We start from the raw sequence: 22,593 nt of genomic DNA, 5'->3' as shown, positions 1-22,593 counted from the left end.
GTGTGTGTCTAGACTAGAGGAAGCAAGCTGAGGCAGGTTATATGTAGGGGGCATTTACAATGGTTCAAATCATTAAAATGTAACCATAATGCAGTAAATAATTCAGGATACCCACTTTTACATGAAATATCCTGATTTCAGCATCAGAAATACTTCCTGTATCTATATAAAATTGTTTATTGGTATGTAGCCCCGCCCTCCCACTTTGGCTTTGTCTAGGGTGTTTATTATGCAGAACTCTCCCCGGAGCACAAACCATCATTCTGCAGAGATCACTTGCTAGTACTGCAGATGCCGCCACCTGTGGGCAGGGGCTTTTACTGCTTTTTTCAGTATCATGCCATTCAAACGGCAAGTGGGTGGGGCACAGAAAGAACTCTTGCATAAGACTGCAGTCTATGGTTGTGGACGTCTGTGGTAGTGAATTGTGAGGGGATCCAAACCAGGTATTTTACAACTGATTAAGGGCTGGTTCACATGGCTTCTGCCGAGCTTTCGCTTTCGGCGTTTAGACGCTATCTTTTGAAGGCTTTTGTGAAGCCTTCAGGACTGGCAGTTCTGGTCGCTACACTTGTTTCCTGGTGTTTTCCACCTCTGAAAGCAACATGTTGCTTTCGAGACGAGACACGACAACGGGATCTAGCACCAGGCTTTTATAAAAGCTTGCAAAAGCTTGTCCCGAATGCTCCCATTCACTTGAATGGGACGGCGGTAGATCCCAAAAAACATTGCGTCTAAACGCCGGCGGTAAATGCCAGGAAAGCATCCGTGTGAACCAGCCCTAATTTAATATTAGCTCATCAAGGAAGCTGCAGAAACGTAAAAACAAGCTCTAGTTCTCAAGTCTAAGAAATCATTTGTGCCTGACAATAGGCTATAAAATGCATTTTATGTGCCGTTGGAGGTAGAGAATGGATGCTGAAGCTTTAAAAGTCTTGTAATTCGGTTTTAATGTTAATATTTCCTAATCTGTTATATGTAAATAAGTAAATATAGATATTTTCTGTATTTTTCATCCATTTGATTTACTTAAACCTTTTCCATTTTTTTTGACAGTTCATTTATGATGAGACTGTTTCCTGGTAAGTAAATATTTTCTGCTTCCTTCAAAAATGTTATAAGTACTATAAAGCATTAGTATAATCTGTAGACTCTAATATACATAAACACTGAGTGGCCAACAAATTAGAGACATCCTGTTATAATGAGTTAGTCCACCTTTAGCTCTGATCCCAGTCGATATTCTTCTTGGAATGTACTCAACAAGGTGCTGATAACGTTGCTGAGGAATGTTGGCTCTTGCTGGCATAATGGCAGCTCTAAGTTGGGTCAGATTGGATGGAGGCGTTTCTAAGGTATGAAGTGATCTTTCAACTTTGTCCCACAAATGCTCAATAGAATTGAGGTCAGGGGATTGAGCTGGCCATGGAAGCAGGTTAAACCCTGATTGATATTCCTCAGACCAGTTTGTGACTGATTGAGCATGGTGGCAAGGGCCCACAACAGGCATCTTTTCCTCGTATTCTATGATACCAAACGCACTCTTGATGGTCTCCTGCTGTTTAAGCCCATCCTTTGCAAAGTCTGTCTTGTTGTGCGTTGGGATATGCTTTGTGACGCACTAGCCTTGAATTCAGCTGTAATTTGTCGTGCTGTTGCCATTCTGTTGCTGTGGACTCTGTGTGCTACCTGCCTTTCACCTCTCTCATTGACCAGCCTTTTTTCACCAGATTAGTCCTTATCACCTTGAAGTTTTTTTTTCTCAACTGCCACTCTCTAAACACCCGAGATAATGTTGGGCGAGAAAATCCTAAGAGTCGTCATTTCAGAGATGCTAGCATCAGCTCTTCTTGCCAAAGTCACTTCAATCTGTTTTACTCATTTTGATATCAACTTCTGTTAATAACTACGTTGTCTGAAGCTGAGTGTTCCTTATATGAGCAACTGTGTGTTGTTATGTCACTCTACGTCACTGATGGATTGATTTACCTTCAAGTAAGGGTGTCTCTAATTTTTTGGCCACTCGTTGTAGGTTATTAGCTTACAGTTTAGTTATAGAAAAAGTGACTCAAGTTAATGCGCTTTTATGACTGCTTTCCTAGTCCCACTCAGTGTGCAGTTCAGTGCAGGTGTTGTGCGTTGTTGTAAAGCGCATGGCCACTGGCCTTACAACATACTACAATGTGAAAGTGTACCTAGGCCCAGGAGGTTGCAATTTTGCTATCCCAATCAAGGACCAGTTGGGAGGTGGGGTGGGGTGGGGGGGGGGGTTAGTTAATCTACAAGCATTATGTTTTCAGGATGTGGAAAAAAGCAGTCTGGCTGAAGGACAAAGGGAGAGCATACATACTCCATACAAGTAGTGTATTGGCTTAAAATGAGACTGTAATGCTAGAAGACTAGAGAGCTGACCACTTGGCCACCATTATGCCCATGAACTTGAGTCTTTCTCCTCCTCACTGTCTAGGCAATAATTTAGTATGAATTTATCTTTGTCTATCATTGTAACATTAAAGGACTACTGTACGGGGGTAGGGGGAAAAAGAGTTGAACTTACCTGGGGCTTCTAATGGTCCCCCGCAGACATCCTGTGCCCATGCATTCACTCGACGGTGCTCCGGTCCCTGACTTCAGTTCACTTCTGGAATTTCCAACTTTAAAGTCGGAAAACCACTGCACCTGCGCGGACACGTCCTCGCTCCCGCTGACGTCACCAGGAGTGTATTGCGCAGGCCCAGTAAAGTCTACACCTGCGCAGAATGCTCCTGGTGGTGTCAGCGGGAGCGAGGACGTGGCCGCGCAGGCGCAGTGGTTTTCCGACTTTAAAGTTGGAAATTCCAGAAGTGAACTGAAGTCAGGGACCGGAGCATCGGTGAGTGGCTGCGCGGGCACAGGATGTCTGCGGGGGACCATTAGAAGCCCCAGGTAAGTTCAACTCTTTTTTCCCCCTACAGTAGTCCTTTAAGACCATTTTTATTATGCACATTTTTGACTAGGCTCTTTTTCCCTGTTGTATCTTTTTTTACAGGTGGGAGTCATTGATTTTGGTCACGTTGTATGTAATTTACATTCTAATAATGAAGTAAGTAGTGAATTTAACTTTTACTTTTTGTAATTTCTAACAATGCTCAAATAGCATAATTAACATTTTCAAGTAGAAAATAAAATCAGCTTTAGAGGTCATTTCACTCTGTTATGCAGCATATTGCATTGTTTTATACAGTCTATTAAAAAAATATACAATTAGGCCAGCAACACTGTCTCAAATGTGTTTTCTGGGCAAATCCCACTTTGTTGTGAGTCAACGAGCTGCAGTGATGTTTGTTTATATTATGTCATGTAAACAGACATTGCCAGTGACCAATGAGAGAGTGGGGAATCTCAACTTGTGTCTTTATAAAAGGCAGCTGCTATTGTAGAATAGAAGGACCTGGACTTATTCTGACATACAGTAGAAGAAGGTCTGTCCTTTTAGGAGCACACCTCTTTTTCATAAAAACATTCAGTGACCAAGAATTGAACTTCATCCCAATCAGTAGCCCTTTTACTTGAGAAATCTATTATTTTTCACACACAGATCATCAGAGGGCTCTGTATAGCTGATATTGTGGTGACACCCCTCCCACAGGAAACTGTGAGGACCATGGTCCTGGCAGTTTCCTGTCTGCAAACCTCATTTCATTGTGGGAAATAGCTGTTTACAGCTGTTTCCAACTGCCAAAAAAGCAAGCAGCAGCTACTTCCAGTGACATCACCTGCCAGCAGTAAAAATGTCACCATGTGATAAATGTCAGAATGTAAATTAGGGAGAGGAAATCTTTTACAATGGACAAACACTGACTAAATCATTAATACATAATTATTGTGAAAATGAAGCACTTTTTATATTACATTATTTTCACTGGAGTTCCTCTTTTAACCTTCCCGCACACCCTTGATATAGTCCAATCGTTTGTAAGGGTGCACAAGCCAGTCAGTGAGGGTGCTTAACACCCTCTACAATCTTCAAGACAATCAATACAAAAGCTGGCACTACCCAAATAAGTATGTGTTTAATTGTTGCAAACCACGCCAATGTTTCAGGACAAGCAGGTTCCTTCAACAGGGCATAACAAATCTGTCAATCAGAATCTACAAAAAAGGAATACAATAAATAACGTTTTCAGTCATCAGAAAAGAGAACAAGTGCTGCTGTGAAAAGGATAGTGCACTCCATAGTGTAAAAATGGCTTACCAAGTTGTCGTGTCAGAGCCCCTGAACCAACTTCCAACCAAAAAAATAGCCAGTAAATAATAGTGTTGACAGACTTTTTGTTCCCTGATGAAGGGACCTGCATGTTCTGAATCGTTGGTTGCGTCTGCTACAATTAAACACATGCTTATTTGGGAAGTGCCAGTTTATTTATTGATTGCCTTTTTCACAAAGAGAGTTTTGGACTGGTAATGGGTCCTCTGGGCCCCCCTACTATTTCAAAGCAAAAGGTGAACATTGCATATTAAGTCTTTGCATATTAAACATATGTATAAATGTGTGAAATGTGTTATTTTAGCCTTAAAGAGACACTTAAGCCTACAAAAAAAAATCAGTTTTACTCACCTGGGGCTTCTACCAGCCCCCTGCAGCTAGTAGGGTACTATTGCGGATGGTAACGCGTAGAAGGAGATGCGTGGCCAGGCCTGCGCAGGCGCAGTAAGCCTGTCGGACGAAAGTAGCTTGCGGCGGGGGACAGGAGGATCCTATAGTGACTGCGGGGGCACAGGATGGCTGCAGGGGGCTGGTAGAAGCTCCAGGTGAGTAAAACTGATTTTTTTTCTAGGCTTAAGGATCCCTTTAAATGGGTAAGCCCCAGTTTCAGTTCCATTTTTAATTAGATTGTTGAGGTAATTGGAGTGAATATTCGGGGCTGGCCCTTTACACTATTACATTATGTAGACACTTTGTGTATTGGTGATTGTGAGTTGTGTGGTCATATTTTTCCTTGAGTTTATCTCCAGACTTACCGTATTCCATGTGGCATCTAACTAAGAATATTTTGATTCAGATTCAACTCCACCATACATCGGTGCTTTGAGAGGACAACAAAGGGTGCAGGAAATATGCCAAATGGGCTAGCAAGTAATGCAGAGTTAGATGACAACGTCAACTGTGATGCAACCATGGTCTTACTCAAAAAAGGTAATAATATAAAACACAATACAAAAAGCATTGGGAAACATTTACAAGAGGCGATAGTGATGGACTTAAGGCCCGGTTCACACTTGCGGTTGTTTGCCAAACGGACCGGATGACCTGACCGGATCCGGACCGGATCCGGATCGGAACCGTACGGTTCTGATCCGGATCCGATCCGGATCCGGTCAGGTTGCATCAGGTGTTCATCAGGATGCGATCCGGATCCGTTTGGCAAAAGTAACGTAAAAAACAAAAAAAATGTTGGGGTCTGGGAGGTCAGCAGAAGGGGGACCTGTGGAATCAGGCCCTCTGCTGTTTAGCACTCACCTCCACCTGCGACATGCTGCCAACATCTCCGGATCCGGATCCAGCTGTGCTGCTCCACTCCAAAATGCTTGCCCATGTGTCCCCATCCAATATCGCCGCAACAATCCGCATAGGAAGTGGGGTAGAACATCCGGATTTCTCAGCCAGTGTGTTGTGCGCTCTCCGGTTCCCATTGGTTTGTATTGGCCGGATGGTGCAGTCCGGCTCCGCCCCGGATACGGCTGCCGGAGGAGCCGGATCAAAAAATAGCGCATGTTGGAACGGAGGCCGGAGTCCGGATCCGGTCCGGCTCCGGTCCGGCAGAACGGACGCATGTGAACGGACGCATAGGCTTTCATTGCTATGCCGTGCGTCCGTTCCGTCCGTTTTGCAAGCGGTGCGGCTCCGGCACGGCGATTCCGGACGGCCACCGCTAATGTGAACCGGGCCTAACTCAACAAAATAGACACAATTCTGTTGTTTATTGTCAACAAGTAGGTAGTTATGGGCCGAACATCAAATTTAAGATTTGCGAACGCGAATTTTCACAAAAGTTTGTAAATCTGGTAAATCTGCAAATCGCCATAGATTTCAATGGGCAGGCAAATTCTAAAACCTACAGGGACTGTTTCTGGCCACAAAAGTGATGGAAAGGTTATTTCAATGGGCCTAACACCCGGACCATGGCATGCCGGAGGGAGATCCATGGCAAAAGTCCCACCAAAAATTACATAGTTGACACAGTCGTGTTTTCATCTCTAAATGGCAAAAATCACATTTCATTCCTAAATTGGTGGAATAAAGTGCTTTAAAACGTCCGGTGTGTACATGTCCTTCAGGTAGTGTAAGGGTTACGCCTGCTTCACACTGACAGACGAAACGCCACGTTTAATGCACCGCAGTCCACAAACAACTGCAAAGACCTAGTGATTACGTCAGGTGAGCATATCTTTGTTTTAGTAGATGTCACTTCCAGGACATAAATGTTAGTCCTCTCGGCAGCAATCTTTGTGTAGTGGCCGCTGTGCTTGTGCGCATAATCGTGGTAGTGCAGGCGATTGCGGTCTTGCAGCCTCTATGGTCAGGCTGAGGTAGTTCAATGACAGTTAAGGGACCAAAATAACACTGATTCTGCACTGAGGCCTTATACAGGAGTCAGAAGTGAATACTAGATGCCAGTAGTGGTGTGAATGATTATTTTATGGTCGGTGCACTACTAGGACCAGCAGACTTGTCTCCAATAGCTAACTTGTGCACTGACCACAGAAGAGCAATACAATAGCAAGAAAAACAATATACCAGCCCTAAAAAGGGCTTAGCTGTTCAGGACAATGTGGTAGCAGAAAGAATCTGCACTGAGGACACAGAACACAGGCCTCTCTCTTTGGCACAACACAGGATAGGGGGCGGGGGGCGGCGGGGGCGGTCCGGGATGGAGGGAGAGTTGGTTGGCTGCCATATGTCTGCTGACTCCAAGCACCTCTTAATTTAATCATAATTCCAGTATTTGTATAGTGCTTTTTCTGTCAGACTCAAAGCACTTGACAGGCAGCCACAAGGGTTGGTCCATAGGCAGCACCAGTCTTAGGGAGTCTCACCCAAGAATTCCTTACAGAATAGGTGCTGTATTACTGAAACAGGAAGAGCAGAGATTTGAACAAAGAGGCAAAGCTCTTAACCATTACACTATCCAGCCACTTATATAGGTTATGTGCTGTACATTTGTGTTGTTAAATATTAGAAGTAACACCTTTCTTGGATTTTACTTCAAGCTGCAGTCATTCGGACATCTTTTTCTACACTGCTAATTGTATGTCTGTTTAAAAATGAGAACATGAGAAGATGTTACAGATGTACTGTGGGCAAAAGCTCATATTGGGTGTGAGATAAAAAGTATGCCCCCATCCTGCACTGCTCACAGCTTCTGGCTCTATGTGCTGTCATAGTGCAGAAATCAAGGCCACAATTTATATTGTCATAAACTGCAGCTCTCTGCACTAAAGTAAACCTAGTAGTGGCCATAAAAACAGGATAGAAACATACACAATTTTGTAGTACACAAGACATTGCAGTTGTACAGATTAATACCATGTCCATATGTATCAACAAACTGTTTCTACTCACACTGGTGCTTGTGGCGTAATCGTAGAGCATATATAACCTGAAACATGTATATGATGTTTTAATAGTATGTTCTATATGGATACTTTTTATAAAAGATTTGACGTTAATTAAAATGTGTTAACATTTTATTGTAAGGTTTGGTATTTGGTTGCACATATGCTGACACATTCCCCTAATTAACCCTATGTTAGGGATGTTTCAACCCACATCACTACAAGTCCCTCTGCAGATTTGGCCAACAGCTTTGTGAGGTAAACAATATAATAAGAAAACAATAATAACTTTAACTGGGGTTTTCAGTATTGGACCTAATAAAACCAACAGGCCCCTAGGTAGAATTCATCAATGAAAGATTTAGTAGTTGACCGTTCATCTAACTCTAGAAGGGCACCTTTATTTGTGAGGAATGCAACATGTGCCAATATATACACGAGGCTTCAAGCTTGTCTAAACCTAATAATGTAGTCTAAGCATGAAGTGAATTTTAGATTGGGATAATTTACTAATTTACTTGGTCATATGTACTTGCAGTGCATTCTACATTGACAAGATAATGAGGACATTTAAGAATTAGGGCATTTATGAGTATGTCTACAGTATTATAGTTGGGGATCTTGGTTAATCTAAGGCCAGACATATGCTTGGTACACAGATAATAATTCTAGGAGAGACAACTTTGATTGCAGAAAACTCATGAATCTTTAATTTATATTTGAACTACATTTCCCATAATTCCTGCTGACAGAAATAAAAAAAAATACAAAAACATTAATGGTAATTACCACTTTTATTCATATCTTTCACTTGACTTCAACCTTTACACACAGTGCTTATTTCCATACTGGCCATAAATATTAACGCCATCTTTATTAAGGTGGTCACACACGATACAATAAAATGATCTGATTTTACGGTAATTCGATAAAAACGATCGGATCTCCCCAAAAAATCGAAAGCTTTTTTTTCATTCGACTGAAAAATCTGATCGGATTTCTGTTTTCTTCGATTTTTATCGATCCGGAATGCCAGATATTTTTCTTCAATCTTTCTAAAGATTGTATGGTGTGTGTTAGATTGCCAATTTATTAATATACACACCCTAGCAATTTTGTCAGTATCCAATCATTTTTTATCATAATTGGGGAAAAAATTGAACATACAGTATGTGCATGGTACATTGGTACATATTTTTGATATGTTACAATCAGTCAGAAAAATTGATTGCAATTCTCAAATTAAACAGATATTTAAAAAATTGTATGGTGTGTGGCCACCTTAAGGCTCATGTGTAAATATCACAACCAAGCAACATCACATGGTATTGTAGTGTTCAGAGCAGTTTATGAAGACCACCTCTCCCTTACAGGATACAGGATAGGTCTCTGTGGTTTGAATAAGAGGAAGCCAAGGATTAATTGCCATAGCGGTATATGGTAGCTATTAAAGTAGCTCTTAACTAACTAAAGGGCTATATAGTGAATTGCATACACTGAAAATGGACACACAATTCATCCATTGTTTTTGTTTTTTTCATGTTTTACTTTAGATGGGCTTTATGCACAATTTAGTTGACAAACTATGTCAAGTTTGCTTTGTGTTTTTTTTTAAATGAATTGGTGCTTGAACTATAATAGTCGCTTACCTGTAAAATGTTTGGACTGGAATCTGTGGTGAAAGTCTTTTAGCTGTACATTCATTTTACTTACAGGAAATTTTCCCCGCAAAACCTCCGTGATTATGGTAGACGAGATTCTCTCAGCGTATCCACATCAACTATCGTTCTCTGAGGCTGGTCTAAGGATCATGATAACAAACCACTTCCCTCCTAAGACACGCCTGTCCATGGCCAGCCGCATGTTGATAAATGAGGTCAGTGCATGGAAACCTTTTCCCTCTTTTCTAGTGGGCAAAGGATGGTGTAAGAGGCTTTGGAAATGAGAACACATAAAAGCTATCTGAAAGAGATAAAGTGAGATGAAACTCAAAATTAAAGTGTTGCTCTAAATCATTAAACACGGTAAAAAAAAATGTATATGAAACACTATAAAGCCTCATACGCACATACGATGCATGTCACCTGGGAGTAATCAGTACTTGATCCCTAGGGTAACACTGCAGGAACAAGTCTGCACAGGTGCACCTCTAGCCTGCAGGATAGGCAATATGTTCAGTTGCTATGCGGGGTGGAGGTCAACAGAGGGGGGTGAGTTGGAAGTACAATGCTTGAAAGCCCAGCGTTTTGCCAAGTCGATCTGAAGGTACATGGGGCTGCTGTACATTAGATTCTCTGCAGAGGTGGTTGTTATTGGCCACCACCACCAAGTTTCATCTAGTGTGTATCAGGCTTTAGACTGGCATATTTACACTTTACCGGAGCTAGCTAAGTACAAATGATCAGATTAACTTATAATTAAGTAATTAGTTATTGAGTGCATTGTTTACACAGTTTAGTACAATTCCAACACTATCTGATAATTTTAGAGGGCAAGGGCAATCTAATCAATTAGTGGCTAAGTAAAGTGAAAAGTTTGATAGTCAAGCCTTCCAGAAATTTGGAAACTAGTCATGTTTTTAGCTGTAATGCTGGGAACACACGTTTCGTTTTTGCGGTAGAATCGTTCCGATAGATCCTTCGATTGATAACATTTCGTCATGTCTGATTCTCTGTTCGATTGTGTTCCACTCGATTTCTCATAGAAGTGAATGGAAAAAAAGATAAGAAAAATGAGCGAAAGATAAGAGAATCGAGCCGGAAATCGAATAGTAAATCGATCGCACGGAGAATCAACTGCAAAAAACGTATCGTGTGTTCCCAGCATTAGTCTTATGATGTGTTTAATGCTTAAGACCATAGGTGTCAAACACAAGGCCTGCGGGCCAAATGTGGCCCATATTGCCATTTTATGTGGCCCTCAAGTCCTTCAAATGTGCATCATTGTAAACAGTAGCAGAACGACACCACACTGCCTCGCCATCCAGAGGAGCTCACCAGTGACAGTGTTTCTGGCTGAAATATTGTCAGTCTGAGGTGGGGTGCAGCAATAACCTATGGGGCCCCTCAGCAATATGACATGGGGGCAGGGCCGGATTTGTACTTTTTACTGCCCAAGGCCAACTATACCATCTGTATGGTTGTTATCTCTGTGTGCCCCAATGAGAATTCTCCTTACTTTCCATCATTGGATGTCACAGACAATAACTATTTTATTAATACGCGTATAGATTATAAATTATGTTTTCTTTAAGAACCGTTATGTTTGCCATCTCGTTAATGATGGAACCATTGTGTCACCATGAGAGTTAGGCTGAAGTGTACCTGCAGGATAGAGCTTACAGGTCTTGCAGGGACGACACAAGTACAGGACAGAGAGTTCAAAGGTTAAAGCTGTCTTTGTAGATAGGGATGGCTGCATAGAACAGCTTTACTGCCCCTCACTGAGCCGCCCCTAAAATTTTGGTGCCCTAGGCCATGGCCTATGTGGCGTTGCCAGAAATCTGGCCCTGCATGGGGGCCTCCTGTTAGAATCCAAACTGCTTCATGTGGCTAGTAACCCCCCCCCCCCCCCCCCCCCCCTGCACCTCAGCTTACCAAAAAGACAATTACCTTGGGCCACATTTCATCTTGATCTATTTCTGTCAAAGCAGTGCTGTGACAGGTAAATATAAAACTGCTCCACTGTGCTAATCTGCAGAAGAGGGAAGACCATCTGGCATGGCATTTAAACTAAGGGCAAGACATGCTAACATGGGCAGAGAACGTGTATTTAAGTTCTCTTTGAAAGTGGATCAAAAGCAATGGGGGAAAAAATGCGTTTGAAAGGTAGCAGGAAAAAAGGGCGCAGGACGAGCGTGGACGAAAAGGGCGCCGCCATAGACTTTAATGCAATTATCGCTAATAGGGCGAAAAAGCAGAAAAAAGGGTGCCGGGAAATATATCGTTAACAACTTTAGAACATTATAGGTTTTGAAGTAGTTATCGTTTTAGAAGCTTGCAACGTTATAGTTTTTATATTATTTTGTTTATATGTACAGATTTTACATTATGAAAGATATTATCGTTTCTATGTATAAAAGGGTGTTTCTACAGAGGGAGTGGTTAGGGTTAGGCAACACCAGGGGGAGTGGTTAGGGTTAGGCAACACTGGGGGGTGGTTAGGGTTAGGCACCACCAGGGGGAGGATTCTGTGTGAGAGTAGGGTTGGATTAAGCTGTATTGTTGAATTATGTAACTATTTTTAACGTTAATATCTTTTCATTATTTTTTCCCGTCTGAAATTCCAATGGTATTTATCATTAACCAAGTTTGACAACTATGTTTATCGTTATCAGATTTTGTTATCCACCCGCGCCATTTCGTTATCAAGCCAAGCCCTTTTTTCACTGCGCCCTTTTTAATGCACACGTTTGAAATTGAATAGCAATAACTGATATAACTTTGGGATACTTTTATTCAGTTTGTTGTACAATTCTCCTGTAAATCTGGTCTAATACTTTTTTAGCCACTCGAAGAAGCAAATGATAAATAATTGTACTTGCTAATTGTATGTCTGGCTCAGACGTTTTAATATTACTCAAACCATTTCTGATATGGCAGCTTCTGGTCAGGAAAACCCCTTAAGTTTCCAAAGAGCATCAGGATAGCCATATTATCTTCACACTTCTAAAGCCCATCATTGTGGAAAGAACAAGCCCTCCTAATACATGAACCAAAGCAATATAATATACTCACAGTTACTTTTCAACCCACACATATGTTGCATTACTCCTCATTGTACAGGCAGTATAATATAAGGAAGTAGAACATCACATTTTTGTCCATTATTAAAACAGAGAACCAGGAAGTTTTAAAATGTCCTGCCCTCATTGCAAAGGTATGCAGTGAGCTATTCTCAGACGTGGGAAACCCCCTGGAATACTAAGGTGACTTTACAGTATAAGCAAGTGTTCTCTGGTAACCGTACACTGTATAGGGTTCACTGTTCTTGCACCTGTGTAGAAAATGTCCCGGAGTCCTAACCTGTGTGTGAGTTGATGGCTTTCAGCTTTCTGGTACTTTGTTTTGCTTCCTGGTACAGCAGCTGATCCTGGATGAGGTTGCTGTTGAGAGGACAAGCTCAGTAAAGTCTAACTACCTGTAATAACCTTTGTTTTAGTGATCATGTGGCCTCTGTTGCCCATACTGCCAGGCAAAATCCAGCTCTGGGGCAGTCTGGGGCACTCTGATAAAGCACTGCAGAAAGGTGTGTGTGTGTGTGGGGGGGGGGGATGTGAGTGGCTGCTAGGGGAAGAAGCTTGAACTAGAACTATAGACACCTTTTTAAATAACTGCAATAGAGTGAAATTTAAGCACCTGCCATTAGTTGACATATTTTGCCTTGTGGGCGGCCCCAGCCACTATTGCCACTATTTATAAAGGTGCCAGAAATGTTTTATTCACGTGGTGAGGTTAAGGTTAGCCATGAGGGAGGATGGTTAAGGATAGCGGGGGGGGGGGGGGCGCTAAGGTTAGGCATCCAGAAGGGTGGTTAAGGTTAGGTGTGAGTAGGGAAGATTAAGGGGGTAGTTGTTAAGGTTAGGTATCATGGGGGGGGGGGGGGGTCTGTATGAGAATAGTGCTACATATTTCTGTAGTAAAATATCTGTGAATTTTAAAGATATTTTACTAAGGAAAAATACCACTGTAAAATTGTCGAATATCAATAAAATACGTAGGCTATTCCTGAGCACATTTTCTTCTTTCCTATTCCTAAACACCCAAATTTCACTGTGCCCCTATTTCATGCACATGGTTAAGATTTATTCATTCAGAACTCTGTACCTCACAACCATTGTCAGGAAAGGTGCACACAAACAGTAAGGGCCCTTTTACACTTAATCAGTTGCTCTTAGTTAAAACGGAGAGAAAACTGATTTTCAAAGTAATGCCCATGTTTTCCTATGGCACCTTTCACACTTAACACGTTTAACTGAAATCTTCTTCCCAATGCACTGCTATAGAAAAAATGTGTACTAACGCATACTGACGCACACTAACGCATACCAACTGATTAAGTGTAAAAGGGCCCTTAGACTTCCTATTTACACAGTAAAACAATTATCATGCTAAGGGCTTCTAAAACTGAAATATAGTTTTCCTGTAATATGACGTTGTAGGGCAGACTACCTATGCTAGCGTATTGTTGCTAACCCTTATATCTATATATTATATTTTCTTGCAGAGACAAAGACTGATAAACAGTCGAGCCTATGCAAATGGGGAGTCAGAAGTCTCTATCAAAATTCCCATTAAGCATGCCATTGAGAATGGGACTGGTCCAGGGAATTCGTCAGAGAGGAATGTCAATGGTACAAGGAAAGATGAAGATGTGGCTGAAGCTGGAAACGAGACAGAAAATGAGAATGAAGACAACGAGAATAATGAAAATGACGAGGAGGAAGAGGAAGAAGATGATGACAGTGATGGACCTTTCACACCATTTGAACTTCCATGTGAGTTTTTAAAATGATCTTGACTTGTGCTAGCCTAGCGAACAAACATTGTGCTATCAGCTGCAATAATTATGTATTTGTCAGCCAACCAATCGCCAATTTTACACTCATTCCTATTGCGCATCTTGGCTTTAGACAGGATGGCTTCTGTCCTTCCACACCAGTGATGCTCATCACGACCTCCTGATCACGGAATAGCTGTGATTCACAAGCATTTTTTCACTACCCGACATTGTGGTCCAAATCTGGCTCGTGATCACGGATTTAGCCGTGATCACAGCCGTGATTAAAAATGCCAAAACCCGCCGACTTTAGCGGTTAATAGCAAAGCCCCCTTACATGATATAAACACCACATTTGCAGGATATGTTAAGTAGAACAGTGGGAACACGGGAAACATTTTTTTTTTCAAAAAGACCTTAGAGTTTTTGAGAAAATCGATTTTAAAGTTTGAAAGGAAAATAGTATGCATTTAAATGCGGTAAATGACTGTTAATGTATTTACCGCATTTACATGTATACTTTTTTCCTTTGAAACTTCCTTTGAAACTTTAAAATCGATTTTCTCAAAAACTATAAAGTCTTTTTGAAAAAAAAAATGTCCCCTTATTCCCACTGTTCTACTTAACCTAACCTAATGTGGTATTTCTAGCAAGTAAGGGGGCTTTGCTATTAACCACTAAAGTTGGCTGGTTTGGGCGGTTTTTAATCACGAATACTTTTTTCATTTGAAATTTTAAAATCAATTTTCTCAAAAACTATTTTTTTAAGTTGTAGCCACTGATCACCTTTATAATCCATGCAATGTTGGTGATTGTAGCATGTATGGGGGCTGTGCTATTAACATTAAAGTCAAATCCGTGATCGCGGCCATGATCACGGATTCTACATGCATTCACGGCTAAAATCCGAGTTGAATCCGGAGCTCCGATTCAAATCCAGATCACGATCACGGCATATGAGGATTTTGATTCTGCCGTGGCCGGATTTACTAGAATTTGTGATTGGGGGTATCTGGGCAACGAACTGCTCTGAAGGCGTACGTTAAAAAGGGGCGCTGGGAAAAAAGGGCGCTGGGTTTTTAACGATAAGCATGGATAACGTTTAAAAATGTATTGTACTGTATTTCGTTTAAAATTAATATTTTTTAAAGTTATAAATCATTAAATAATGTGCATTAAATCGGCAATTGTAAAAACGTTAATCTTTCGTTTAAATAGTGAAACGTATAATAACGTTTAAAAAAAAAATTACTAAGTAACCCTCCCTGTACCTACCCCTAACCCCTAGACCCCCCCCTGTTGATGCCTAAACCTAAGACCCCCCCTGTTGGTGCCTAAGTAACCCTCCCTGTACCTACCCCTAACCCCTAGACCCCCCTGTTAGTGCCTAAACCTAAGACCCCCCTGTTGGTGCCTAAACCTAAGACCCCCCTGTTAGTGCCTAAACCTAAGACCCCCCTGTTGGTGCCTAAACCTAAGACCCCCCTGTTGGTGCCTAAACCTAAGACCCCCTGTTGGTGCCTAAACCTAAGACCCCCCTGTTGGTGCCTAAACCTAAGACCCCCCTTTTGGTGCCTAAACCTAAGACCCCCTGTTGGTGCCTAAACCTAAGACCCCCCTGTTGGTGCCTAAACCTAAGACCCCCCTGTTAGTTTTTTCGTTTAAAAATAATGTAAAAAAAAAAAAAAAAAGTACTGTTTTTCGTTTAAAAATAATGTTTGGAAAAAAATATTGTACTGTTTTTCGTTTAAAAATAATATTTAAAAATGTATAAATCATTAAATAATGTGTAATCATGAGAAACAGTAATAAAACATTAAGTCTCCGGGCGCCGCTTTTAAAACGTTAGTTTTCTCCGGCGCCCTTTTTTCCTATCGGGCGCCCATTAAACGATATTTATTATAGGAGTGAATGGCGGCGCCCGATTTGTCCACTAGCCTCAGGCGCCCGAATTTACTGTTACCGCTCTGAAGACCCTTTGGTATTTTTGAAGGGGGGACAGACCCGGAGAATCTAAGGACCGAAAAGACACAAAAGAGACACAGGAGCCAATAGTGCTGTCATGATATTGTGATATGTTTTGAATAGGAAGTGCATTCAGATTTTTATGGTTAGAGTATTGGTATTATTTTTTTTATTTATATATTTAACTCCATATATTAGACAAAAAAAATAACTGCATAAAAAAATCAAATGGCTGAACTGCTCATTTGTCAGGCAGTTTAGCCTCCTGTCTGCTGCCCACAAGTGCCCACTAAGCCAAATGGCAGAGTTTGGTAACACTGCACGTGTCACATGTGACATGCAGTGGCGTTATCATGTCAAGTTCATGGGGGAGCCGCCTATCCATCGCCCGTGCCAAGCGCTAGCAAACACCCAGGAGCAGATGACAGTTGGTGAATTCACTGCCTGCAGCTACCCGTGGAAAAGAGGCATTAAAGGGACACTTACGTCAGGAATAAAAAATCAGATTTACTTGCCTTGGGCTTCTACCAGCCCCCTGCAGCTGTCCCATGTCCTCGCAGTCACTCATGGAGCCTCCGGTCCCCCCGCCGCCAGCTAGTTGCATTTCGCTGACAGGCAGTCAGCAGTATTTCTGCGCCTGCACAGGCCTGGCCACACGTATCCTTCTTCATGTTCCCGTCCTCAATAGCGTCCTGCACAGGCCAGGACGCTATTGCGGACGGGAACGCGAAGAAAAATATGAGTAGCCAGGCCTGTCGGGCCTGTCAGCGAAAACAAAACTAGCTGACGGGGGGACCAGAGGCTCTGTGTGTGACTGCGAGGGCATGGGACGGCTGCAGGAGGCTAGTAGAAGTCTCAGGAAAGTAAAACTGATTTTTTATTCCTGGCTTAAGTGTCTCTTTAAACTACTTTCAATAGAGAGACGCAGACAATATTGCCAGAAGTCTGTTCTCCCCTCATTCTACAGAGTACTAGAGAGAGAACAGACCTGGGCCAGTAACTCTCTTGGTTATCCGGTTAGTGTGAAGATGCTGATAGAGAGGCTTACAGAATTTAGCTCTGCTTACAGCTTAACAGATACCAGAACTGTAACAGCAGGTCCCAAAGCCTATAGGTGACATGAATGGTCCTTGGTACATAAGAGGTTCTCTTTAGATCTCTCTAAAGTTAACTGTTGACAGGCTAAAAAAAAATTTCTTGCTGTAGATGTGGGCATATGACTGCAGTCACATAACACCAAACCTTAGCAGTCATCGCCTGGGCTGGTTTAAGGGGCCCTTGAACAAACCTAAGCTGACCCCCCACCGATAGTCACTTACCCCACTGCTCCCCAGGGCCTCTGCACATGTAGCTGCATCAATCACTCACCTGTCCCAACCGGTGGCAGCTGCACCGCCCATGCAGTCTTCAGTCACGCTGTTTGCCTTGTGTAAACACAGACCGGGTCATAGAGAAGAGGCAGACAGCGTAGCTGTAGGCTGCACGGGCTATGCAGCCCAGTGCTGGTCGTAATGGAGAAAGCTACGCTTACGGATCATTACGCGTAAGTTTATGCTATTACGCATTACGAAATTACGCTTACGGCATAGACATTAAATTTCGGTACATGTCTGTAATTACGCATGGCACTTACGCAATTACGCGTAAGTATACCGTAATGCAGGTTATTACGTTATAGGCTTACGCGTAAAATCCTACTAGCAATTAATGCGTAAGGTCATGCTGCCAAGCGGAAAAGTTGACGCATGGATCAATGTTAGGTAGCCGCCGACTTTAAGGGTTAATAGCAAAGCCCCCTTAAATGCTAAGAGCCTCAAATTTGGAGAATATATTAAGGAGATCAGAAGGAATAAGAGGAAAAAATTTTTTTTTCAAAAAGACCTTATAGTTTTTGAGAAAATCGATGTTAAAGTTTCAAAGGAAAAATATATACATTTAAAAACCCGCCGACTTTAACGGTTAGTAGCAAAGCCTGCTTAAAATTTAGGAACACCAAATTCACAGGGTATATTAAGGGGATCAGTGGGAATAAGAGGAAAAATTTTTTTTCAAAAAGACCTTATAGTTTTTGAGAAAATCGATTTTTAAGTTTCAAGGGCAAAAATGTCTTTTAAATGCGGAAAATGTCCGTTTTTTTTGCACAGGTAACAATAGTGTTTTATTTTCATAGATTCCACCAAGTGGGAAGAGTTTTACTTACTTCGATCTGAGTGTGGGAAATATAAAAAAAAACGACGTGGGGTCCCCCCTCCCAGACCTCTTTAACCCCTTGTCCCCCATGCAGACTGGGATAGCCAGAATGCGGAGCACCGGCCGCGTGGGGCTCCGCACCCTGACTATACCAGCCCGCATGGTCCATGGATTGGGGGGTCTCGGAAGGGAAGGGGCAGCCAAGCTTTCCCCTCCCCCTCCGAGCCCTTGTCCAATCCAAGGACAAGGGGCTCTTCTCCACCTCCGATGGGCGGTGGAGGTGGAGGCCGCGATTTCCTGGGGAGGGGTTCATGGTGGCATCTGGGAGTCCCCTTTAAAAAGGGGTCCCCCAGATGCCCACCCCCCTCCCAGGAGAAATGAGTATAGAGGTACTTGTACCCCTTACCCATTTCCTTTAAGAGTTAAAAGTAAATAAACACACAAACACATAGAAAAAGTATTTTAATTGAACAAAAAACATAACCACGAAAAAAGTCCTTTAATATTCTTAATTAACCATTAATACTTACCTGTCCCTTTAAAAGCCAGTTCCCACGCAATATCCTCGGAAATATACTAATCAGTTACAATGTAACAAAGTTATTACAATGTAATAACTTTGTTACTTTGTAACACCACCGCACCCGACGTCACTCGCCGCTCACCCGCCGGCCGCCGCATACACGCTAGTCCCTGCCGGCTCCCGCCGTCCACTCCGCCCACACCTGTCACCCATATACATGCTGGCACCCATGGGTGCCAGCATGTATATAGGTGACATGTGGGAGAGGCGGGGAGGGCAGCGGAGCCGGCGGGGACTTAGCGTCCCTTCACCCGACAGAGCTCTGAGCTATATAGCTCAGAGCTCTCGAAAGCATCTTTGTATTTGGGCTCCAAGGAGCCCCATTGGTCCTTAGCAGACCAATGGGGTTCCTTCTGATTTGAAGGAACCCCATTGGTCTGCTAAGGACCAATGGGGCTCCTTGGAGCCCAAATACAAAGATGCTTTCGAGAGCTCTGAGCTATATAGCTCAGAGCTCTGTCGGGTGAAGGGACGCTAAGTCCCCGCCGGCTCCGCTGCCCTCCCCGCCTCTACCACATGTCACCTATATACATGCTGGCACCCATGGGTGCCAGCATGTATATGGGTGACAGGAGTGGACGGCGGGAGCCGGCGGGGACTAGCGTGTATGCGGCGGCCGGCGGGTGAGCGGCGAGTGACGTCGGGTGCGGTGGTGTTACAAAGTAACAAAGTTGTTACATTGTAATAACTTTGTTACATTGTAACTGATTAGTATATTTCCGAGGATATTGCGTGGGAACTGGCTTTTAAAGGGACAGGTAAGTATTAATGGTTAATTAAGAATATTAAAGGACTTTTTTCGTGGTTATGTTTTTTGTTCAATTAAAATACTTTTTCTATGTGTTTGTGTGTTTATTTACTTTTAACTCTTAAAGGAAATGGGTAAGGGGTACAAGTACCTCTATACTCATTTCTCCTGGGAGGGGGGTGGGCATCTGGGGGACCCCTTTTTAAAGGGGACTCCCAGATGCCACCATGAACCCCTCCCCAGGAAATCGCGGCCTCCACCTCCACCGCCCATCGGAGGTGGAGAAGAGCCCCTTGTCCTTGGATTGGACAAGGGCTCGGAGGGGGAGGGGAAAGCTTGGCTGCCCCTTCCCTTCCGAGACCCCCCAATCCATGGACCATGCGGGCTGGTATAGTCAGGGTGCGGAGCCCCACGCGGCCGGTGCTCCGCATTCTGGCTATCCCAGTCTGCATGGGGGACAAGGGGTTAAAGAGGTCTGGGAGGGGGGGCCCCACGTCGTTTTTTTTTTATATTTCCCACACTCAGAACGAAGTAAGTAAAACTCTTCCCACTTGGGGGAATCTATGAAAATAAAACACTATTGTTACCTGTGCAAAAAAACTGACATTTTCCGCATTTAAAAGACATTTTTGCCCTTGAAACTTAAGAATCGGTTTTCTCAAAAACTATAAGGTCTTTTTGAAAAAAAAATTTTTTCCTCTTATTCCCACTGATCCCCTTAATATACCCTCTGAATTTGGTGTTCCTAAATTTTAAGCAGGCTTTGCTATTAACCGTTAAAGTCGGCGGGTTTTTAAATGTATATATTTTTCCTTTGAAACTTTAACATCGATTTTCTCAAAAACTATAAGGTCTTTTTGAAAAAAAAAATTTTCCTCTTATTCCTTCTGATCTCCTTAATATATTCTCCAAATTTGAGGCTCTTAGCACTTAAGGGGGCTTTGCTATTAACCCTTAAAGTCGGCGGCTTTTTTATATTATACGGGAGCGTAATATTACGCGATTAAGGCAGACTGTGTAATTTCAATGGGAGTTTACTGTCTTACGCGTAATTTGTTACGCGTAAAACGTAACCCCACGGTCTACGCGTAATTAATTACGCATAATACCGTAACCTTACACGTAACGCTTACGGTGCATTTGTAGTGAATTACGATGCGTAATTATGCTAATGCGTAATTTCGGCCCAGCACTGATGCAGCCGCTGCCTGCCGGGAGAGGTGAGTGATTAATGCAGCTACATGTGCAGGGGACGTCGGGGAGCACTTGGGGACCAACAGCACAGGGGGCCCTGCAAAGGTTGGGGGCCCTGGGATAATTGCACCCTTTTGCTGTATGACAGCGCTGGCCCTGGTCCTCGCATTGTAGTGAAAGGATCCATGTGCCAGAAACAGACCACTGATACTTAAAGGGAACCAGAGAGGAACGGGGGGTTGAAAAAAGAAAATGATTTTATACATACCTGGGGCTTCTTCCAGCTCCATAAGCCTGAATCGCTCCCACGCCGCCGTCCTCAGCTTCCTGGATCTGCCGGTACCGGGCCCGTCACTTCCGGCGGACGCGGCCAATTGTCCGCATCACAGGGGCTCCCTCCATACATGTACGCATGCGGCAGCGCAGTAAGCAGCCACATGCGTATCTGTATGGAGAGAGAGCACCCTGTAATGCGGAGAATTGGCCGCGTCCGCCGGCCGACTTGCCGACTCGCGGCAATGACGGGACCCGGTGGCGGCGGATCCAGGCAGCGGAGGACGGCGGCGTGGGAGCGATCCGTGCGTATGGGGCTGGAGGAAGCCCCAGGTATGTATATTGAATCCTCTCTGGTTCCCTTTAATAGAAGCTGATTTATAATAAATTAAGGTCAGCTTTGCAGTGTCATTTTGATAGCTGAACTAGCAACACTTTTGTTAAGAAATCAAAGTGCCCTTAATATCACTTACCAACATTTCATCTTTATCCAAGTCATGCAATTTGTTATAAAGGACAGTAGGTGGCACCACATGAATGTGAAACCTAAAAGCATATGCTGTTAGGCTTGCTGAGAAACTTCTAATTTCTCTGCCATATGTACATATAATGCCAGCATACATATTTATGTGGTCAGCTAGTCATTCATACATTCACATTATGTGTGTATGAATGGTATATGCCCCAGAGAGGAACTGCATGATGTATTTTATTAGATTTCCCGGTTTGATAATAGACTGAAGGGAACATATTTCGGAAGTATTTTATGCATCATTGACCTAGAACACTGATGGCTAACCTTGGCACTCCAGCTGTGGTGGAACTACAAGTCCCATGAGGCATTGCAATACTCTGACAGCTCTAAGCATAACTCGGGGAGGCAGAGGCCTGATGGGATTTGTAGTTTTGTCACAGCTGGAGTGCCAAGGTTAGCTATCACTGACCTAGAATATCTGAGACCTGGGCCCATATGCAATTCACTTTTTCTCTTGAGTTTTCTCCTAGGAGATATTTTTTCATCTTCTCTTTAAAATAGGTACTATCAAAATTATTTTGAGTACTTTCTTGTTTGCTGATGGCTTAAAAAGGCATTTTTATTGACAACTTTTCACTTAGGTGAAAACTCAGGAAAAAGTGATTTGCATATAGCACATGTCGGTGAATGAAGATTCACACAGTGGCACCTTGTTTAATACACTTTTTTGGCCTATATGTACCGTAATTAACTTTTTCTCTTGAGTTATCGCTTAGGAGATAAATTTCACATTCTCTTTAAAATAACTTTTAAGCATTTTACAATTAAAAAAGTACTCAAAACCTGGTGGAAAATTGGAGGTACTATCAAAATTATTTTGAGTATTTTCTTGCTTGTTGGTGGTTTAAAAGGCATTTTATGACAAGTTATGAAAATATCGCTAAGCAGAAAACCGAGGAGAAAAAGTGAATTACATATGGGCCATTTTTTCCTAAGTTTTCTCCTAGGAGTTAATTTTTTCATCTTCTCTTTAAAATAAATTTGCAATTGTAAAAGTAGCAAAAAACAGGT

The 22,593-nt window shown here is 42.7% G+C and overlaps 1 protein-coding gene across 1 annotated transcript in view; it reads left to right on the top strand.

The window, feature by feature from the left end:
• SLC24A3 (solute carrier family 24 member 3) overlaps positions 1-22,593 on the top strand; it is a 513,374-nt gene that overhangs the window by 440,631 nt on the left and 50,150 nt on the right. The window contains exons 8-12 of the mRNA XM_068232219.1: positions 1,057-1,082; positions 3,029-3,082; positions 5,043-5,176; positions 9,312-9,472; positions 13,822-14,092. Of these exons, the coding sequence (XP_068088320.1) occupies positions 1,057-1,082; positions 3,029-3,082; positions 5,043-5,176; positions 9,312-9,472; positions 13,822-14,092 (646 nt within the window). The remainder of the gene's footprint in view (positions 1-1,056; positions 1,083-3,028; positions 3,083-5,042; positions 5,177-9,311; positions 9,473-13,821; positions 14,093-22,593) is intronic.

Source organism: Hyperolius riggenbachi, chromosome 4 (genome assembly GCF_040937935.1).
Source record: "Hyperolius riggenbachi isolate aHypRig1 chromosome 4, aHypRig1.pri, whole genome shotgun sequence".
Lineage (NCBI taxonomy): Eukaryota > Metazoa > Chordata > Amphibia > Anura > Hyperoliidae > Hyperolius > Hyperolius riggenbachi.
Note: the sequence above shows the minus strand (reverse complement) of the source record. Positions and strands in the feature narration are given on the sequence as shown.